Source organism: Xyrauchen texanus, chromosome 23 (genome assembly GCF_025860055.1).
Source record: "Xyrauchen texanus isolate HMW12.3.18 chromosome 23, RBS_HiC_50CHRs, whole genome shotgun sequence".
NCBI classification, from domain to species: domain Eukaryota; kingdom Metazoa; phylum Chordata; class Actinopteri; order Cypriniformes; family Catostomidae; genus Xyrauchen; species Xyrauchen texanus.
Window position 1 is genome coordinate 41,577,652 of NC_068298.1, and position 18,094 is coordinate 41,595,745.

General features: G+C 44.6%; 1 protein-coding gene and 1 long non-coding RNA gene across 5 annotated transcripts in view; both read right to left on the reverse strand.

The window, feature by feature from the left end:
• LOC127662986 (protein FAM199X-like) overlaps positions 1-2,126 on the reverse strand; it is a 48,036-nt gene extending 45,910 nt beyond the window's left edge. The window contains exon 1 of one of the 4 annotated variants that reach the window (XM_052154349.1): positions 2,064-2,126. In XM_052154349.1, coding sequence (XP_052010309.1) covers positions 2,064-2,066 — 3 coding nt within the window. In that variant the 5' untranslated portion in view covers positions 2,067-2,126. Of the gene's footprint in view, positions 1-2,011 lie in introns of all 4 variants that reach the window. The other 3 variants (XM_052154350.1, XM_052154352.1, XM_052154353.1) reach the window with 3 other exon arrangements.
• A 3,168-nt stretch (positions 2,127-5,294) lies between these two features.
• Positions 5,295-18,094, reverse strand: LOC127662988 (uncharacterized). Its single transcript, XR_007972945.1, has 3 exons — positions 18,005-18,094; positions 17,676-17,909; positions 5,295-5,584 (listed from the first exon to the last, which is right to left on the reverse strand). It is a non-coding gene; the product is annotated as an uncharacterized LOC127662988 (long non-coding RNA).

Below are 18,094 nucleotides of genomic sequence, written 5' to 3' on the forward strand. Positions count from 1 at the left end.
AATAGTTGGGACACAATATTTAATTTGATTTAAATTATTTCTTATCTCACTTGTAAAAACGCAAGCTTATGCAAAGAAAAAGTTCCTAGCAAGCGCATCGCTTTGAGCCAAGACAAAAGAACAAGAAAACAAGACAGTAACAAATAAAAAATATGTGCGAAATTTAAGTGATGTACATACATACCACTAATACACAGCTTTTCAAATAATTACGGGGACATGAAATAGTGATTTGAGATGAATGTTTTAACATTTTACCTGTTCTATAATTATTTTATAATCTGTTGCAGTCTACAAAACAATCATCTAATACAAATACTGAAGTCCTACAATTTCATTTTCAATACAATCAATAACTATAACAGATACGCATGATGGCACCAGTTTGTATGAAAGGAGAGAGCGCGAGACATTTAAGAAGCCAGAATTGCAGGATGTGCAACCATAATCAAGAATTTCAGAGAGCTATGTAACATGTTGTGTAGTTTAGCCACCCAACCAACATATTTTGATCATTTAAAATGTGTGTTTAAGTAAATAATAATAATATTATTAATATTATTATTATTATTAAGCCACACTAATAATAATTATTATACTAATACTTCATTTGATATTCCCTTGTTTACTAATTTTATTTATTGTTTGTTGATTTTCAAATATAAAACCTGTTTAAATGATTTCTGTGTGTGTGTATCAGTACTTTTTGTAAATTTTCAGCACATTTGACCAATACCGTAATAATACTGATAAACCGTGATAGATTTTCACGAAAATAGTGATATGAAATTTTCGTGTGGTTACATCTCTACTTGCTAGTCTCACAGCTGAGATTTCACAGCTGATTATACACTAAAACATTGCTCTGCAGATGGATACCATTGGACACACTGCATGAAAATCAAGCATTACTAGTGCGTGTTGTGCGCTTGTGTGAAGATGACGGTGCAGAACGGAGCCTCTCATTTGTTCTGTTGCGCACATGTGACTATAGTCTTTCATTAAATGACATCCTTTTGCTGTTTAATGATCACACTTAGCCATATTGAGACTATTTTTATTATTAATTTCAAATGGTCTTTGGTACCAAAATTAATAAGATTATATCATACCATTTTTTTTGGTATCTCTATATTTTTAGTTAGTAACGGTATACCGCGCAACCATGTTATATATTATGCCCTTTCTTGTTTTTCTTACTAACTTTTTTATTTTTCAGTTGCATTGTGCTTACATGTTGTCAAAAGTCTACAGAGTAAGAGAAACATTGTACTAGCCCAGTGGTTCTCAAAGTGTGAGGCGCGCCATCAAGCGTACTGCAGGGGAGGCGCAGGGAGACAGTGGGATCGAAGCAGATATTAATAGGTTAATAATTATTATTCGTTATTAATATTAAGCTAAACTTTTGAAGCATGCTTCTAATCCAATTGAGTGTAAATTGTGCTATTGACTGATATATTTCAGCTGGACTGTTGAGTTTGTAGAGGACAGGACCAGCAAAGTGGTTTACACATGAATAATATATCTAGGCCTATAGAAATGAGGTATTAAGTTAGTTTTATTTCCCACAGCACCTTGAAGAACAAAAACTCTTCCAACTTACAATGGAAGAAAATGGGGCCAACCTTAAACGTAAAGTACATTGTTTATAAAAATAAATGTAAAGTATAAAGCTTCACATTTCTACCTTTAAACCCTACAAGGGCCTAACTAGCAGGTCTTGGTAAGCTTACATGCTACACCACAACAGATATTATAAATAATAATAAAACATTATATCCAAACACAATGTCCTGATGAATAATAATTAACTGATGTCATTCCTTTAGTGGAAATACCACTGAAGAGATTGGGTTTAATTAATTATTTAACCAACTGTGTCTGTTAACATTAGCGATTAGCATTATACCTCGGCTCAGAACTCACTAGTTCAATATAACATGCCTAAAAACTGCTCTCTGAATCCATTAAACAACAATTAATCCAAGTGTATTTCATCTTAAACACATACCTGATGTTTTATGTGGTCTGTATGTTTAATATGACAAACGCGAGCATCATACCATTCAGAATCTTCCGTCTCTTCCGCCGATTACGTTATACCCCTGACGTCAAAGACAATTCCGCCTTTCTCGCTTCCGGGGGTGGACCTTGCAGGGTAAACTGACTTCCGGTATCAACAACGGTTGTTGAAATGTAAGCAAGATCTGCTGAAACTAAAGTCTTCATACGAATGATTAAATAGCGTGTAAATATTTGATCTGACTTTATGCGAATCTACAGAGCTCTAATTAACATTCTGACAACTTAAAGGAAGGCATAATGTGACTGAATCCAACATATACACTGAGATATTCAACTGCTACTGGTCTTAGACTACACCGGTAATAAATAACTATAATAATAAAATAATAAAATATCATCGTTATTCTTAGCGAGGTTAAGATTTTTTTCGATATTCGAGACACATTCAGCGATAAACGGCTTACTTTTCCAAATTAGAATTACAGTTGCCTAAAACATGGAAAGCTAATAATGTTCAACAAGCTTGTTTTCATTATTTTCAATCGATATGTTGAGCACTGGCCTCCAAAGTCCATCGCAATGTGAGTTATCCCGGGAAGAGTTCCTCTTGGCGTAGCGGTAAATAAGGGACCGTGGAGAAAGTGCAATTTTCCTTTCTTCCCTTACGACTCAGTACACTTGACCTTGCGTGATAACGCATATGGGAGTTGTCCTCCCATACACTTAAATGTTTTTCTAAAAGGAATAACTAAAACTTGTGCATTCTTAATCAACTCTCAGTAATACCCACAGACAATTTACCACATACATACAATCTCTCTCCCCCTCCTTCTTTCCCTCCCCTCCCTCCACATTCCACCTCTCCTCCTCTCTCCCTCCCCTTCATCTTACAGTAAAATTAGTGCAATTTGAGTAACACTTAACTTTTTCTAACAGGAATAAATATAACTATTGCAATCTGAATTAAATCTCAGTGGGGCAAGGAATATAATTGAAACGATTTACAGACTGTAACAGTCACACAGTTTACACCATTTTCTCACTCATACATGGCCGTTAAAGTAAACAGAAAATATAAAATGGCCAAATAACAAAATTAGATGACACATGGTGTAAAGTTACGTTAGCAGTGGTGCAGAAATTACTTTTAACATGGGGGCGATGAGGACACATTTAGAAAATCTATTTTAAGTGACTACTATTAACAGAAACATTTGTTGTAATACTAATATGTCATGTTTGGGGTGGGGACAAAAAGTAAACAGGACTTACGGTGCTGCCGTCTTAACGAGCGCTCTAGTGCTTTTAGATCTTAGTGCTGCATTCGACACGATAGATCATGACATTCTCTTTAATAGGCTAGAGAATTGTGTTGCCATTTGTGGAGTTACATTAGCATGGTTATTTTTTTAAAAACCTCTAAAAAAATAAGCTGCTAAAATATTATTTGACTCTCGATGGATGTACTGTTACATCATCTTCAACAGCGAAGATCTTAGGTGTTATATTTCATATCAATATATCCTTTGAAAATCATATTACCAATGTTTGTAGAACAGCATTCTTCAACCTAAGAAATATTGCCATCGTTACATTGGCTACCTGTTAAATTTTATATATTTTTTTTAATTCTGTTAACTTCGTACAAAGCTTTGAATGATCTAGCTCCGCAGTACTTAAGTGACATTCCATCACGTTCATTACAGTCACAAAATTCTGGCCTGTTAATAATTCCTAGAATAAAATCCACAAAAGGAGGTAGATCCTTTTCATATTTGGCTCCTAAACTATGGAATAGACTCCCTAGCACTGTTCGAGATGCAGACACACTCACTCAGTTTAAGTCTAGACTAAAGACTCATCTATTTAGCCAGGCATACACCTAATTTATGCTTCAACTCACAATTAGGCTGCTTTATTTAGGTCTGCCAGAACCAGAAAAATGTATTGTGATCTATAATTCTGCAATAAATTGAATGGCATCTATGCTAATATTATTTTATTTGTTTCCCTGTCTCAACCTCAGGACTCCTATCCTGAGGTCACCAGAACCGGCCGGATCCAGTTCCATTCCTGCTTCGCATTGGACTCCACTGCTACGTGTAGCTGTGTGATGATGACTAATAGCAGCCGGTGCCAGCCAATCATCCTTTTACGATGGAATTCAGAGGAAGAACTGATGTCAACTCTAACCATAAGACATGGGATACCTCATATGCCATTGCCTGAACCTTGGACTTAGGATAGACCTCACCAAAATTACCGGCCACGTTGAACTGCACCTAACTGATCTCTGCCTGCATTACCTCAGTCTTATGATGGACTACACGCTTGAAATGGAATACATAGACTATCAATTAATTGCCAACAAAAGCCTTCATCAGCCAACTAACAAGAACAATTGCATCTATGTGAACTTCTGCAGTTAATCCAGATGAACTTCAAAGACATTAGTCATTAATCTTACAGCTCTCAAAATCTTAACACTTACTTAGTTTAGTAATGTTAAACCATGACTTGCACTATACATAAGTAATATTGGAATTATATTCATAACGTTAGCCAGAGGGGAACTGACCCCCACAGTGATTATTTTTCTCCATTAACCAAGGTTATTTTTCTCCATTAACCAACATCTTATATAGTTTTGTGTTCCTTGCCACAGTTGCCTTCAGCTTGCTCACTGGGGTTATAAATACAATTATTATTTAATTACTTATTTTTATACACAATTCACAATCATATTTTATCAAACTACACAATGATGATGAAGACATTATAGATATTACAGTTTTCTGTTAATGCATGATCTTCTGTAAAGCTCCTATGAAACTGTGTGTTGTGAAAGGCGCAATACAAATAAAAATGACTTGACTTGTTTTGGTGGCACGATGGGGACCTACACAATATTAGGCAGGTGGTTTAATGTTGTGACTGATCAGTTTATATATTGTTATTTTTGAGGTATCTAGATGACTGTTACTTGACATTGTAGTCTGTCTAATGTAGAATGTAAAACATAATAGAGATGTTTAACTTTGTATTTTTGATTAAGATTTTTCCACTTCCTCTTTACCTTGGTGGGATTCACCATTCCCTCTATCCCATGCTCAATGACAAATTGGCTAACATGTGCATATAGAAAAACATTGTAAATAATAAGTTGTACATCAATTAACAAAAGAAACTAAAAGCAAATTTGCTTTTGATAAAATAAATAAATCTGTAATTGACAAAAAACATACTCAAAGATCTTTTTGGGCTGCTTTTCGGCGCCCTGTACATAGTGCTACTTTATTTCAGCGCCATTTTATTACATTTTCAGTGTTGTTATCCATCCCTGAAAATTACATTGTAACAAATAGTTCATGTGAGTACGTTTTATTCACAAATAACCAGCAATCGCTGTACAGCTTCAATCAAAACACAAGACGGCTTCTTTTCAGCTTTACTCAAATAAATAGTCTGCTTTTCAGCATCACACAACACGAAAACTCTGGTCTGTCTGTCTCTCTCCTCTCTCTGAGAACTGGCCGTCTTTTTATCTCCCCGACTCTCACTGTGAAGATAGAGAGGGTAATTAGTCACAACTCATCTCAGGTGGATGCACTTGCAGCATTCTCTCTCCCCACATGGTCACTTGACCCCGAAAACTTTAATTATTCTACAAAGTTTAATGTCAATCCTGCAAATAGTGAAATTACTAGGCCTACTGTCATGATACAATGTGCAGACACATGAATAATTCTTAGTCAGAACTTTATTGAACACACTTCAACCACATGTTGTGCACTCTAACTCTGTGTCTCAAAGTCCTGCCTCATTACCTGGCAACCCTGGACCTCACAGTTAACATCCAATCACAATCTAAAATATACATCTCATGTCACCACATCTCCCTTCTTACAATTTGTTCTTCTTTTCCCCACTTTTTAAGCTGAAACATTCAATTACAGAAATATTATTTATTTTTCTTCTCCCCAATTTGGAATTCCCAATGTGCTCGAAGTCCTAGCGTAGGCGTAGTGACTCAATCCGTGTGGTGAGGACGAATCTCTAATTAACGCACATATATTATTTGCATCTTTCAGGCACCAGGTAGTGCCTGACTCAGATCATCCTTTTAGTAGCAACACACACATCTCCTTCTGGGTTATTCTTATGGAGTTTTGTGTTCCTTGCACAGTCGCCTACAGCTTGCTCACTGGGGTTATTAATACAATTATCATTTAATTATTCTTAAACACTATTAAAAATCGTATTTTATCTAAATTACACAATGATGATTCATCGACTTTATAGACATTACAGTCTTATCGTCTGTTAATGCTGATATTCTGTAAAGCTGCTTTGAAACGATGTGTGTTGTGAAAGGCGCTATACAAATAAAATTGAATTGAATTGAATTGAATTGAATTCACACAAGGGTCATACAGAGAGAGGTTGTAATTCTCCATAGAGAAGTTAAGTTGTATTTTTCCATTGATTTGCACTTCGATTATTAAACTGAGTAAATCATAAATAAATGAATGATTAAATATCTAATTTACATAATGCAGTTATTCATAGTACATTGATTACACATTGCCATTTTTAGATCATTGCATATTGCAATATTTAGATCATGGAACAGCATTCCTGTGGAGCATCAGGACCAAACTTAGCCCCCCATGCTTAAAGGGTAACTAAACACCTGCTCAGAGTCTGACTCCACCCACTAGAAATATTTGAAAATGCAGGAAAAGTGGGCAGACCCCGGTGGGGATAGAGGGAACGAACCGAGTGCGGGGCTGAGCGGGGCACCTGGGCACCTGAGACTCGTAGTGACGGATTAATTGACAGCTGCTGTCAGACTCTATGTTATTATTATTCCTCACACGGTCGCAAGACGACATGTACATGAATCTGGCGTGGTGAGCTGGAACCTGCTTACGTCAGCTGTCACCGCTTACGTCACGAAGTACCGCAACAGCCAATAGGAAAATTCAACTGCAGTAGCCACCGTTCAACCTGAAGAGGGCAGCACTCAGACGTTTTTACACCATATATTGTAGAATTAAAACACTTTACACACAAATGTCAAAAAAATTACTTGAATCAATGACAAGTACTAATAAAGCCCCATGCATACAGATCATTATCTAAAAAAAGTTGGTTTAGGGTTTAGTTACCCTTTAACAAGAGAAAAGTAAAAGATCCTGTCTCCCTCAACACTATACCCAAGAGAGAGAATATTGTATTATAAGCATGAGCATGTAATTGGTTCAGCACTTGACCATGGTTTCATGGTTATGTAGAATAAAACAGAAAACATCATCAAAATTTGATTAGAGTAACATAACAGCACATTGGGTATGACAGCATAAAGATCAAGATCTGTAAATATATCAAATACATAAAAAAATAGTAGACGTAACATATATATATATATATATATTTATTTATTTATTTTTTTTCATTGGAGGAATCAATTTCCTCCCAATTGTCTTTCTGTCCATCCAGGTTAGTTGTCATTGTATTGCATTGGACCATTCGCATTGATCAATGTCATCTGCTTCGCTGCTTGAGATCATTCTTGAAACCAGTCCAGGTCTGCAAAGTTTATTGTAGGGAATTCTGGTTCTTCTCCTGGTTCTTGGGGGTCAGTGTGGCTTGGACCTTCTGTGTCTGTTGCAGCATACATGTTGTCCTCTGTATCAGGCACATTATCAGACTCATCTTCCATCTCCTGATGGTCTGTCAGTCTACTTCCCTCTCCACGAGCAGTTTCTTCTTGGCCTTCTTCACCTTGTAAATTTATTTCAGCATCATGAAGCCTTTCTCCTGGTGTTTCTTGGTCTTCAGTATCGCTTCTTTCAGATTCCTCTTCAGGTCTTTCTCTCACTCAGAGTACCCTGGTGCAATGATTCAGATGATACCATGTGGTGCTGCTTTCCACTTGGACTGCATTTCACTCACCACTATATAGGGTCCATCTCTCCTGGGCTCGATTCACTTTCTCCTGAATACTCTCAGATACACCTGATCACCTGGAACAATTGAACAGGGTACTTCTGCTTTACTTGGCTCCTTCCTTTTTTCTTGCAAATAGCTTTGTGTATTGCAGTTAGTTGTTGCATATGCACTTTCAGTTCCATTTGCAATTGCTCAAGTGAGGGTCCTTTATAAGGAACTATCCAGTTTGGCACAGGCATGGGTCGACCCGTAAGCATTTCATGCAGGGTTAGATGCGTATTTCTGTTCATTTGCATACGAAAGCTCATTAAAGCAAGAGGCAAAGCATCAATCCAACTGAGCTTAGTGCTCGCACATATTTTGTTATTTGGCCTTAAGGGTGCCATTTACCCTGTCTATCCTTCCCTGTGATTGTGGATGATAAACATATCCTAGTTTCTATTTTATTCTTAGTCATTGCAATACCTTCTTTACAGTTTGTTGGATAAATGCCAATCCATAGTCTGAACTAATTTCTGACAGTATTCAAAAGCCTTTTTGGCTTCTAAATCTGCTGCATTATTTCCCTTGATGACAAAGTCATTGCCCTTTTTGTGTGCTTGACATTGAATTATAGAAAATCTTTTAAGTAACATCATTGCAGAAATCAACTGTCCAATATGTTCTGCATGTTGAATTGCGGTTCCATCACTTTTTCTAAAAACCTCTTTGTTTCCATACAGCTCCAAACAGGTGACAACCACCATGAGCAGAAGCCGAATCAGTGAAAATGTTAACTGTTTGTCCTTCAGCTACCTGACATGCAGCAGTAAGAGCATTCAATTCTGCTAGTTGAGCAGAACAAGGTTGAGTACAATGTTGTGATTTTACCGATATAAAGTCATCTCTGTCTTGTTTCACAACTGCATATTCTGTATGATTTCCCAAATGATCCCGGAAACAAGAAACATCTACAAAATAAGTCCATCTGTTTCAGAGATTGGTATAGACTCAAGATCTGGCCTCAACCTAGTGAATGCTGATGAATTTGACATGCAATCATGCGGTGTTCCTTCATGGGCTAAAGGAATCAATGCAGCTGGCTTAACCCTTTCCAGCACAAAAATTCAATTTTGTGCCAGAACATGGTATTCATATTGAAATTCATATTATATTCCTATTCATATAACATCACACATCTGAACCATTTTGAAGAGAACTATGGCTTTCAAATGATATAAATATATGTATGATTATTTAAGGCTAATCATCCTTTATCAATAAGATTTCACACAGTAATTTTTACAAAAATCTTCTCGGGCCACCATACTTCATCAGACAACTGCATTTTCAACTATTTTAATTACAAGCTAGAGGGAAATGTAGAGTGTATGAAACATACATAATTGTGTGGGCAATGTAGAATAGCAGACAGATTAGAAATATAATCAATTGTTTAAAAGTTATGACCATTCAAGTGATTAGTGGGAAAACAGAATAAAACGAACATTTAGAATGTTAAGATACATTTCACATGACCACTCCTCAAATACACCTTTTGAGCACCTGTAATTGTAACGATTTGTGTGAAGTCAGGAGAAGGCAGACGGGTGATGTGGATCCAAATGCGGTCTTTTATTTAAAAAACATCAACTAATAAACAAAACACAGGAACAAATGAAAAGTCCATGATGGGAATAAACTCAAACACAAAATAACACACAGTAGGTGGGACAAACAGCGAACATCCACGAAGGGCTGGGGAATCCTTGAATGAACTAGGGGAACAGAGTGAACAGCAAGAGGTCATAGGAATAAACGTGAACCGTGAAGACGAACAAGAAACGTCAACGATCGACAGGGGAAGGAGAAAACAGCGGGGTTTAAATGGACAGACACGGTGATAACAAAATGACGAACAGGTGCGGACAATAAAGCTGTGACAGCGCCGGGAAAGACAGGAAGTGAAGTTTACACACGGACAGTGAGACTCAGGGTGGACAACAGGGAAAACGTGACATGGAGCGGGATCAGTGCTGGGTGAAACAGAAAACATGGTGCGGACGACACGAAACACGGTGCGGAAGACACGAGACCGTGACATAACCGTGATTAGTGAAACAGAGAACACAGGGCAGACAACACGAGAACGTAACATAATCCCCCCTCAAAAGGACCGGATTCCAGACGGTCTTAAGAGAAAAAAAAGAAACAATAAAAAGGAATGAAGAACCCAGGATAGAGGGGGTAGACTGGGGGAAAACAGACAGACCAGGGGGAGAACAAGGGGCACAAAGGCAGTTCACGGGGGTGCAAGGGGTGCTGAGACAGGTCAAGGGGGCAATCAGGCAGTCCACGGGAGGCAGGCAGACCAGGGAGGCCGAGAGGGTAGACAGGCAGACCAGGGAGGCCGAGAGGGCAGGCAAGCAGTCTATGGGGGTGTGCGAAGGGGACTGGGTCCGGTGGCCTGGGGGGCATCAACCGGGCAGGGGCAGGTTCAGGAGGCCTGGAAGGCGGCCACAATGTGGGGATATGCCTGGGGGAGAGGCTGGGAGCTGGCTGCAGGACAGAGGCTGGCGGAGCCGTGTGAGGCGGGGCCAAGGAGGACTTCGGAGGCGGAGCCGTAGAAGACTTGGGAGGCGGCGCCGAAGGAGGCGTAGGCTGGGCCGTGGGGGGCTCAGGAGGCGGAGCCATGGTAGGCGGGGCCAAGGGTGGCTCAGGAGGCGGGGCCAGGAGAGGCGGAGCCGGGAAGGACCTTAGAGGCGTCGGAGGCGAGGCTGAGGGAGGCTTCTGAGGTTGGGCTGAGGGAGGCTTCTGAGGCGGGGCTGAGGGAGGCTCCGGAGGCGGAACCGAGGGAGGCTCAGGAGGTGAAGCTGAAGGAGGCTCCGGAGGCGGAGCCGAGGGAGGTTTGGGAGGCGGAGTCTACCCCCTCTATCCTGGGTTCTCCTCCCAGCGCCGGGAAAGACGGTGTAGCACAACTCCCCAAAGGATGACACGGGGAACAGCCTCTTAAGGATCTTTTAATTAACACACTTCTTGTCACATACAATTGTACAGCACACTTTCTCTATAACTGCTGGTCTGGGTGTAGGCACTCTCTCTCCCGAGGCTCTGTGGCTGCTGCTCTTTTATGCCGCTCTCCCCATGCTTACTGCAATTAGACACAGGTGTTAGACATAATTTAGCTCAGGTGTAAGCGCCCTTACCGCTTTTCTCTCCCAGACGGGCGCTTGACCATGCCCCCGTTGTCACATACCCCCACCGCCCGACTCAGGCCGGGGCGTCATCCGGCCTGCCTACCACTCCCCCCCCATTTCTGGACAGGAAGTCAGCGGCAGCCATCTGCACTCCCGGTCTGTGGACCACCTTGAATTTAAAGGGCTGGAGGGCCAGATACCAACGGGTGATCCGGGCGTTAGTATCCTTCATGCGGTGAAGCCACTGGAGTGGGGCGTGTTCCGAGCAGAGGGTGAAGGCCCGCCCCAGCAGGTAGTAACGGAGTGTGAGGACTGCCCACTTGATGGCCAGACACTCCTTCTCTACGGTGCTGTACTTGGTCTCCCTCAAGGAGAGCTTCCGGCTGATGTACAGCACCGGGTGCTCCTCCCCCTCCACCACCTGCGAGAGTACGGCCCCCAGCCCTCTGTCTGAAGCATCCGTCTGTAATACAAAAGGGAGAGAGAAGTCAGGTGCATGCAAAAGCGGCCCCCACATAGTGCAGCTTTAATCTGTGTAAACGCCTGTTGGCACTGCTCCGACCATTGGACTGGATCTGGAGCCCCCTTTTTAGTGAGGTCAGTCAGCGGGCTGGTGACATCCGAATAATTAGGCACAAATCTTCTGTAATAGCCAGCCAGCCCCAGGAACTGCCTCACCCCCTTTTTGGTGATGCAATCGCCGCGGTCTTGTCAATTTGGGGACGCACCTGGCCATGACCCAAGTGGAACCCCAGATACCGTACCTCCACAGGCCCAACCGCGCACTTTTTCGGGTTTGCCGTGAGCCCCACCCGCCGCAGCGATCTCAGGACAGCCCTCAGATGTTGCATGTGCCGCTGCCAATCATTGCTATAAATGATGATATCGTCTAGATAGGCAGCGGCGTAAGCAGTATGCGGTCTGAGGATCCTATCCATGAGACGCTGAAACGTGGCTGGTGCCCTGAACAAACCGAAAGGAAGCGTCACAAATTGGTGTAATCCAAACGGCGTGGTGAAGGCCGTTTTTTCACAGGACATTGGTGTCAAGGGGATCTGCCAATAACCCTTCGTTAGATCCAAGGTCGAATAAAACCGAGCAGTACCTAACCGATCGAGCAGTTCATCAACACGGGGCATTGGGTACGCGTCAAATTTAGACACCGCATTCACCTTTCTATAATCCACACAGAAACGCACAGACCCGTCGCTCTTGGGAACAAGGACGACCGGGCTGGACCAATCGCTGTGGGATTCTTCTATTACTCCCATCTCAAGCATCGCGTCCAATTCTTCCCGAACTACTTTCTTTTTATGTTCAGGCAAGCGATAGGGGCGGCAACGTACCACCACGCCCGGCTCGGTCTCGATGTGGTGTTGTATGACGTTTGTACGGCCCGGTAGAGGAGAAAACACGACTCTGCGAGTTGGCTCGGCGAGAGGTGGTCTCCACAAGGAACCGGGGTGTTAGGATTGCAGGCTTTGTTTACCTCCGGTCCGCGCTCCGCCCTCTCCGGAACTACCGTTGCCAACGTCACAGAGGCCGCCTCTTCTCTCCATAATTTCAGGAGGTTGAGGTGATATATTTGATGCGTGCCCCCTCTATCGGTACGTTTAACCTCATAATCGAGATCCCCTACTCGTCGTGTGACCTCAAAGGGTCCTTGCCACTTGGCGAGTAATTTCGAACTCGATGTTGGGAGTAATACAAGGACTTTATCTCCCGGTGCAAATTCCCGTAGCTGAGCACCCCTGTCATACAGCCGGCGTTGGCGTTCTTGAGCCTGGAGCAAATTCTCCTGTGTTAATTGCCCCAGTGTGTTGAGCTTTGCTCGAAGATCAAGAACGTATTGAATTTCGTTTTTACTATTAGAAGGACCCTCCTCCCAAGCTTCACGGATGACGTCGAGGACCCCGCGTGGGCGTCGCCCGTACAGCAGCTCAAATGGGGAAAACCCCGTGGAGGCTTGCGGGACCTCTCGTACTGCGAATAAAAGGGGGTCCAGCCACTTATCCCAATTCCTAGCGTCTTCGTGTACGAATTTACGAATCATATTTTTGAGCATTTTATTAAATCGTTCCACCAGTCCATCTGTCCATCTGCGAATCGACTTAATGTCCAAGAGTTCGTAAAGTTCGCGAAGTGTTCGTGACATAAAAGAAGTGCCTTGGTCGGTGAGGATTTCTTTCAGAACCCCCACCCGGGAGATTATCTTGAAGAGTGCCCCGGCAACCCTACGTGCTGAGACGTTGCTCAAAGGCACTGCTTCCGTATATCGCGTTGCGTAATCCACCAGGACTAAAACAAAGCGATGTCCGCGTGCCGTCCGTTCTAATGGCCTGACGAGGTCAATCCCAATTCTCTCGAAGGGAACCTCGATCAATGGAAGGGGGCGCAAAGGCAATTTTGGGGTGGCCGGTGGGTTTACCAGCTGACATTCGCGGCACGCCGCACACCACCTGCGGACGTCGCCGCCAATGCCCGGCCAATAGAAACGGGCTATTAGACGGAGAAGTGTCTTCCTTTCCCCTAGGTGACCGGCCATAGGATTATAGTGAGCCGCCTGGAAAACCATTTCCCGGCGGCTCCGTGGAATCAACAATTGTGTCACCTCCTCCTTTGTTTGAGTGTCCTGCGTCACTCTGTACAACCGATCTTTAATAACCGAAAAATAGGGATATGAAACGGCGACACCCGGCCGGAGTTGTTGACCATCGATTACTCTCACTTGGTCAAAAGCGTGCTTAAGGGTTTCATCCTGCGACTGCTCCAAGGGGAAGTCCCCCTCCGGGAATTCCCTGAGAGGAGGGGCGATAGCCTCGCCCCTTCCCTCGTCATTCGGAGCAGCCGAGGACGGCCCCGGCTCTGCCTCCCCGCCAAAGCATCGCACATCACACATCTCTTCACTTTCATGCAGGACCCATCCGCACAAACTCCCTCCAATACATTAACTAACCGCTGCCTCCACACTATGTTTTCCTCCCTGGAATTTGATCGCCAAAGTCACCATGGGATACTTGTGAACATCCCCATGCACACACCTCACCCTCACCCGTTTAGCTGAGCCCAAAGCCCCGGGTTGAACCAAGCGTTGGTGGATGGTGGTCTGGTTACAGCCGGTATCCAACAACACTTGGTATGTACCCCCCTGGATCCTTACCGGAATACGGTACGCTCCAGCCCGATCGGGGGCAGCCTGCGGGACATCGGAGACCCGCACCACCGTCCCCACTTCCATCAGCGGACACTGATCCCGGAAGTGGTCCGGGTCTCCGCACCTCCAGCAGGCCGGCCCAGGCGCCACGGCCGCACCCGTGCTGGCGGGCGCCCCCACCTGAGGAGGAGAGCGGCTGAAGGACGGGGAAGGGGTAGGCGGGTTCTCCCACGGCCGGGAAGTTGGTCTCACAAATCCTCCACGCCTGCGCGGGGCAGGAACGGGCAGAGAGAGAGGGCTCATCTGCCCTTGGAATCGCCGCCATGTGGTCCTCCGTGAGTCGTACGGCTTCCTTCAGCGACGCCGGGCGGTGGCACTGGACCCACTCCGCCGTTCTCTTGGGCAAGCGTTGGACAAACTGTTCCAGTACCACCTGGTCGACAAGTCCATCGACGTCGCGGTCCCCCGCAAGCAGCCACCACCGACAGGCGTCCCGGAGCCGTTGGGCAAGCGCGAACGGGCGGTCGGACTTCTCCAGCTTCATACCCCGGAAGAGTTTGCAATTTTCTTCCGGGCTTCGACCAACCCGTTGCATGATGGCTTTCCTCAAATCCGTATAAGCTAGGAGGTTTGTTGCCGGCAGTTGTTGGGCCGTGAGTTGAGCTTCCCCGGACAAGAGAGGGACTAGGCGGGCTGCCCACTGGTCTTGCGGCCAACCCCAAATTTCCGCCGTGCGTTCAAACAGGTCGAGGAATGCCTCTGGATCATCTGCCGGCCCCATCTTCTGTAACGTGGGTGGGGGCAGCGTGGCGCGGGTGTCCGGGGTCGCAGCTGCGGCTGAAGCGGCCTCCTGGCTGAGGAGGCTCCGGATTGCGAGTCAGTCCTCTGCTTGAGCCCGCATGATCTCGAAGAATCGATGATCCTGGTCCTGCCGGAGCTCAAGCAGGGATTGTTGGTGGCTCTGATGGAGTGTAACGAGGGACTGGAGGACTTCCGCCAGCTGGGAGGACTCTACGGGGCGACCCTTCTCCATACTCGGACGATTTCTCCAATTTTCTTTTCCCGGGTTTCGGCACCAGTGTAGCACAACTCCCCAAAGGATGACACGGGGAACAGCCTCTTGCTCAAGGTAAGGATCTTTTAATTAACACACTTCTTGTCACATACAATTGTACAGCACACTTTCTCTATAACTGCTGGTCTGGGTGTAGGCACTCTCTCTCCCGAGGCTCTGGAGCCGTAGAAGACTTGGGAGGCGGCGCCGAAGGAGGCATAGGCTGGGCCGTGGTAGGCGGGGCCAAGGGTGGCTCAGGAGGCGGGGCCAAGGGTGGCTCGGGAGGCTACGCTGGGGAAGGCGCCACAGCCGAGGAAGGCTTCGGAGGCGGAGCCGGGAGAGGTGGAGCCGGGAAGGACCTTAGAGGCGTCGGAGGCGAGGCTGAGGGAGGCTTCTGAGGCTGGGCTGAGGGAGGCTTCTGAGGCGGGGCTGAGGGAGGCTCCGGAGGCGGAACCGAGGGAGGCTCAGGAGGTGAAGCTGAAGGCGGCTCCGGAGGCGGAGCCGAGGGAGGTTCGGGAGGCGGAGTCTACCCCCTCTATCCTGGGTTCTCCTCCCAGCGCCGGGAAAGACGGTGTAGCACAACTCCCCAAAGGATGACACGGGGAACAGCCTCTTAAGGATCTTTTAATTAACACACTTCTTGTCACATACAATTGTACAGCACACTTTCTCTATAACTGCTGGTCTGGGTGTAGGCACTCTCTCTCCCGAGGCTCTGTGGCTGCTGCTCTTTTATGCCGCTCTCCCCATGCTTACTGCAATTAGACACAGGTGTTAGACATAATTTAGCTCAGGTGTAAGCGCCCTTACCGCTTTTCTCTCCCGGACGGGCGCTTGACCACGCCCCCGCTGCCACAGACGGGACGTGAAGTTTACACACGGACAGTGAGACTCAGGGCGGACAACAGGGAAAACGTGACATGGAACGGGATCAGTGCTGGGTGAAACAGAAAACACGGTGCGGACGACATGAAACACAGTGCGGAAGACACGAGACCGTGACATAATCGTGATTAGTGAAACAGAGAACACAGGGCAGACAACACGAGAACGTAACAGTAATAATAAATTGAGATTGCCTCTGAAATTGAAGAACACAAACACTGAAATGTACATTTTATGTGTTCAATAAAACACACACTTTATTTAATTTTACATTAGAATTACACACGAATTACAAAGCAAAACATACAAAATCAAACTTTCTACAGTAAATACATTTATAATAAAGAGTGCAGGAACAGAATATATTTAAATTCATAAATCCTCAACAACTGCAATACCTGTGGAGAGACGAGAGGGAGAAAAGAGGGGAGGGGGAGAACAACACCAGTAAACACAGCCCAACCTAGGCCTCTTCGCAAAACTGGTCACACTCAGCTGAGTGCCAAGACTGAAAACAGTTCCTATCATGAATCAAGCAAAGTCTTTTCGCAAATAAACAAGCTACTTATATTATTTTCAGTCCTACTTTTCCGATAGCATAGCCAACATCTATTAGAGGACTCTTCAAATGTAGGGACATAGGCTGTGTGGCGTGATGACGAAGGGAAACTTGCCATGTATACCTCCCAGCTGACGAGCCAGGTTTTCTCTGAAATCTATCTGGGTTAAGTTCAATGGTCTACGCTCATTCCCTGGTGCCACATGAATGTGTTGCCATCCCTTAAACAATATTAAACTATTGATGACGGCAATGTCTATGAAGTGGGAAAAAAGAGTCTTCCACCACTTCTGAGTTTTTTGTAGGACGTCATAAGATATTACCATTTGGTCTAACCTATCAACACCGCCCATGTTTTTGTTATAATCGCTGATGACAGTGGGCTGGAGGGCTACTTCTTTTGTCTAGTCGCCATCAGTTTTTTACAAACCAGGTAAATTTCCTAAAAATTAATCGGGTGTCACCTGAATCCAAGCTCCTTGGTAGCTAGAATATGATGGACAGTTAAGTACGAGCTCCAACCCCTGATGGTTTGTAAAGCTGCATATCTCAGCAACTACAGCCCAAGTAAAAAACAGCATGAAAAATACATTTCTTGCAACATCCTATTGGAGATTGACAGCACAGCCTGATGCACGCTACCTAAATCAATACCGAATGGACGGCTAGGCTTAAATGGGAGAGGTTTTGGTGCCTATGAATCGATGTCAGAGTACAAGGGATAAGAAACAGTGTCAGGGAAGCATTTACGCTTTCTAGCTGACTTGGGACCTGTGTGAAAATGGCTAGCCATACCCAAAATAATACACAGTGTTAGTGTTACTGTCAGTATCAGTCATATGAGAAATAGAAACAAAGAATACATACACATTCATGCATACCCAGTTGATGGTCTTGGCTGGGGATCAGGTTCCATCTCATCCTCCATATCCTCGAGGTCCGGGTGTTCCTGCAGTAGTTCCTGGTCAAGCAGATCTTCCTCCTGTGTGCGCATGACCTCATGAGCCTTTTCCGCCTATGCTATGAACATAAGCTCATCAGCAGTCAGCTGCCTCCTCCTCTTGAGGGTGCTGAGCATGGAGCCATAGTCTCTATCCATCTCTACAACAGAAAAAAAAAGTACAACAATTGGTAGCCAGCAGTGTGTTCTTCATAAATCCATACACTGAAAAGTCACCAAAGGCTTGCAGACTAACCAGAATGTCCAAATGCAGACTGCCCTCTCACACTTTCCTTGTGAACAGGAAGCTACACACAATCTAAATGCAGTCACTGCAGAGTTCTTG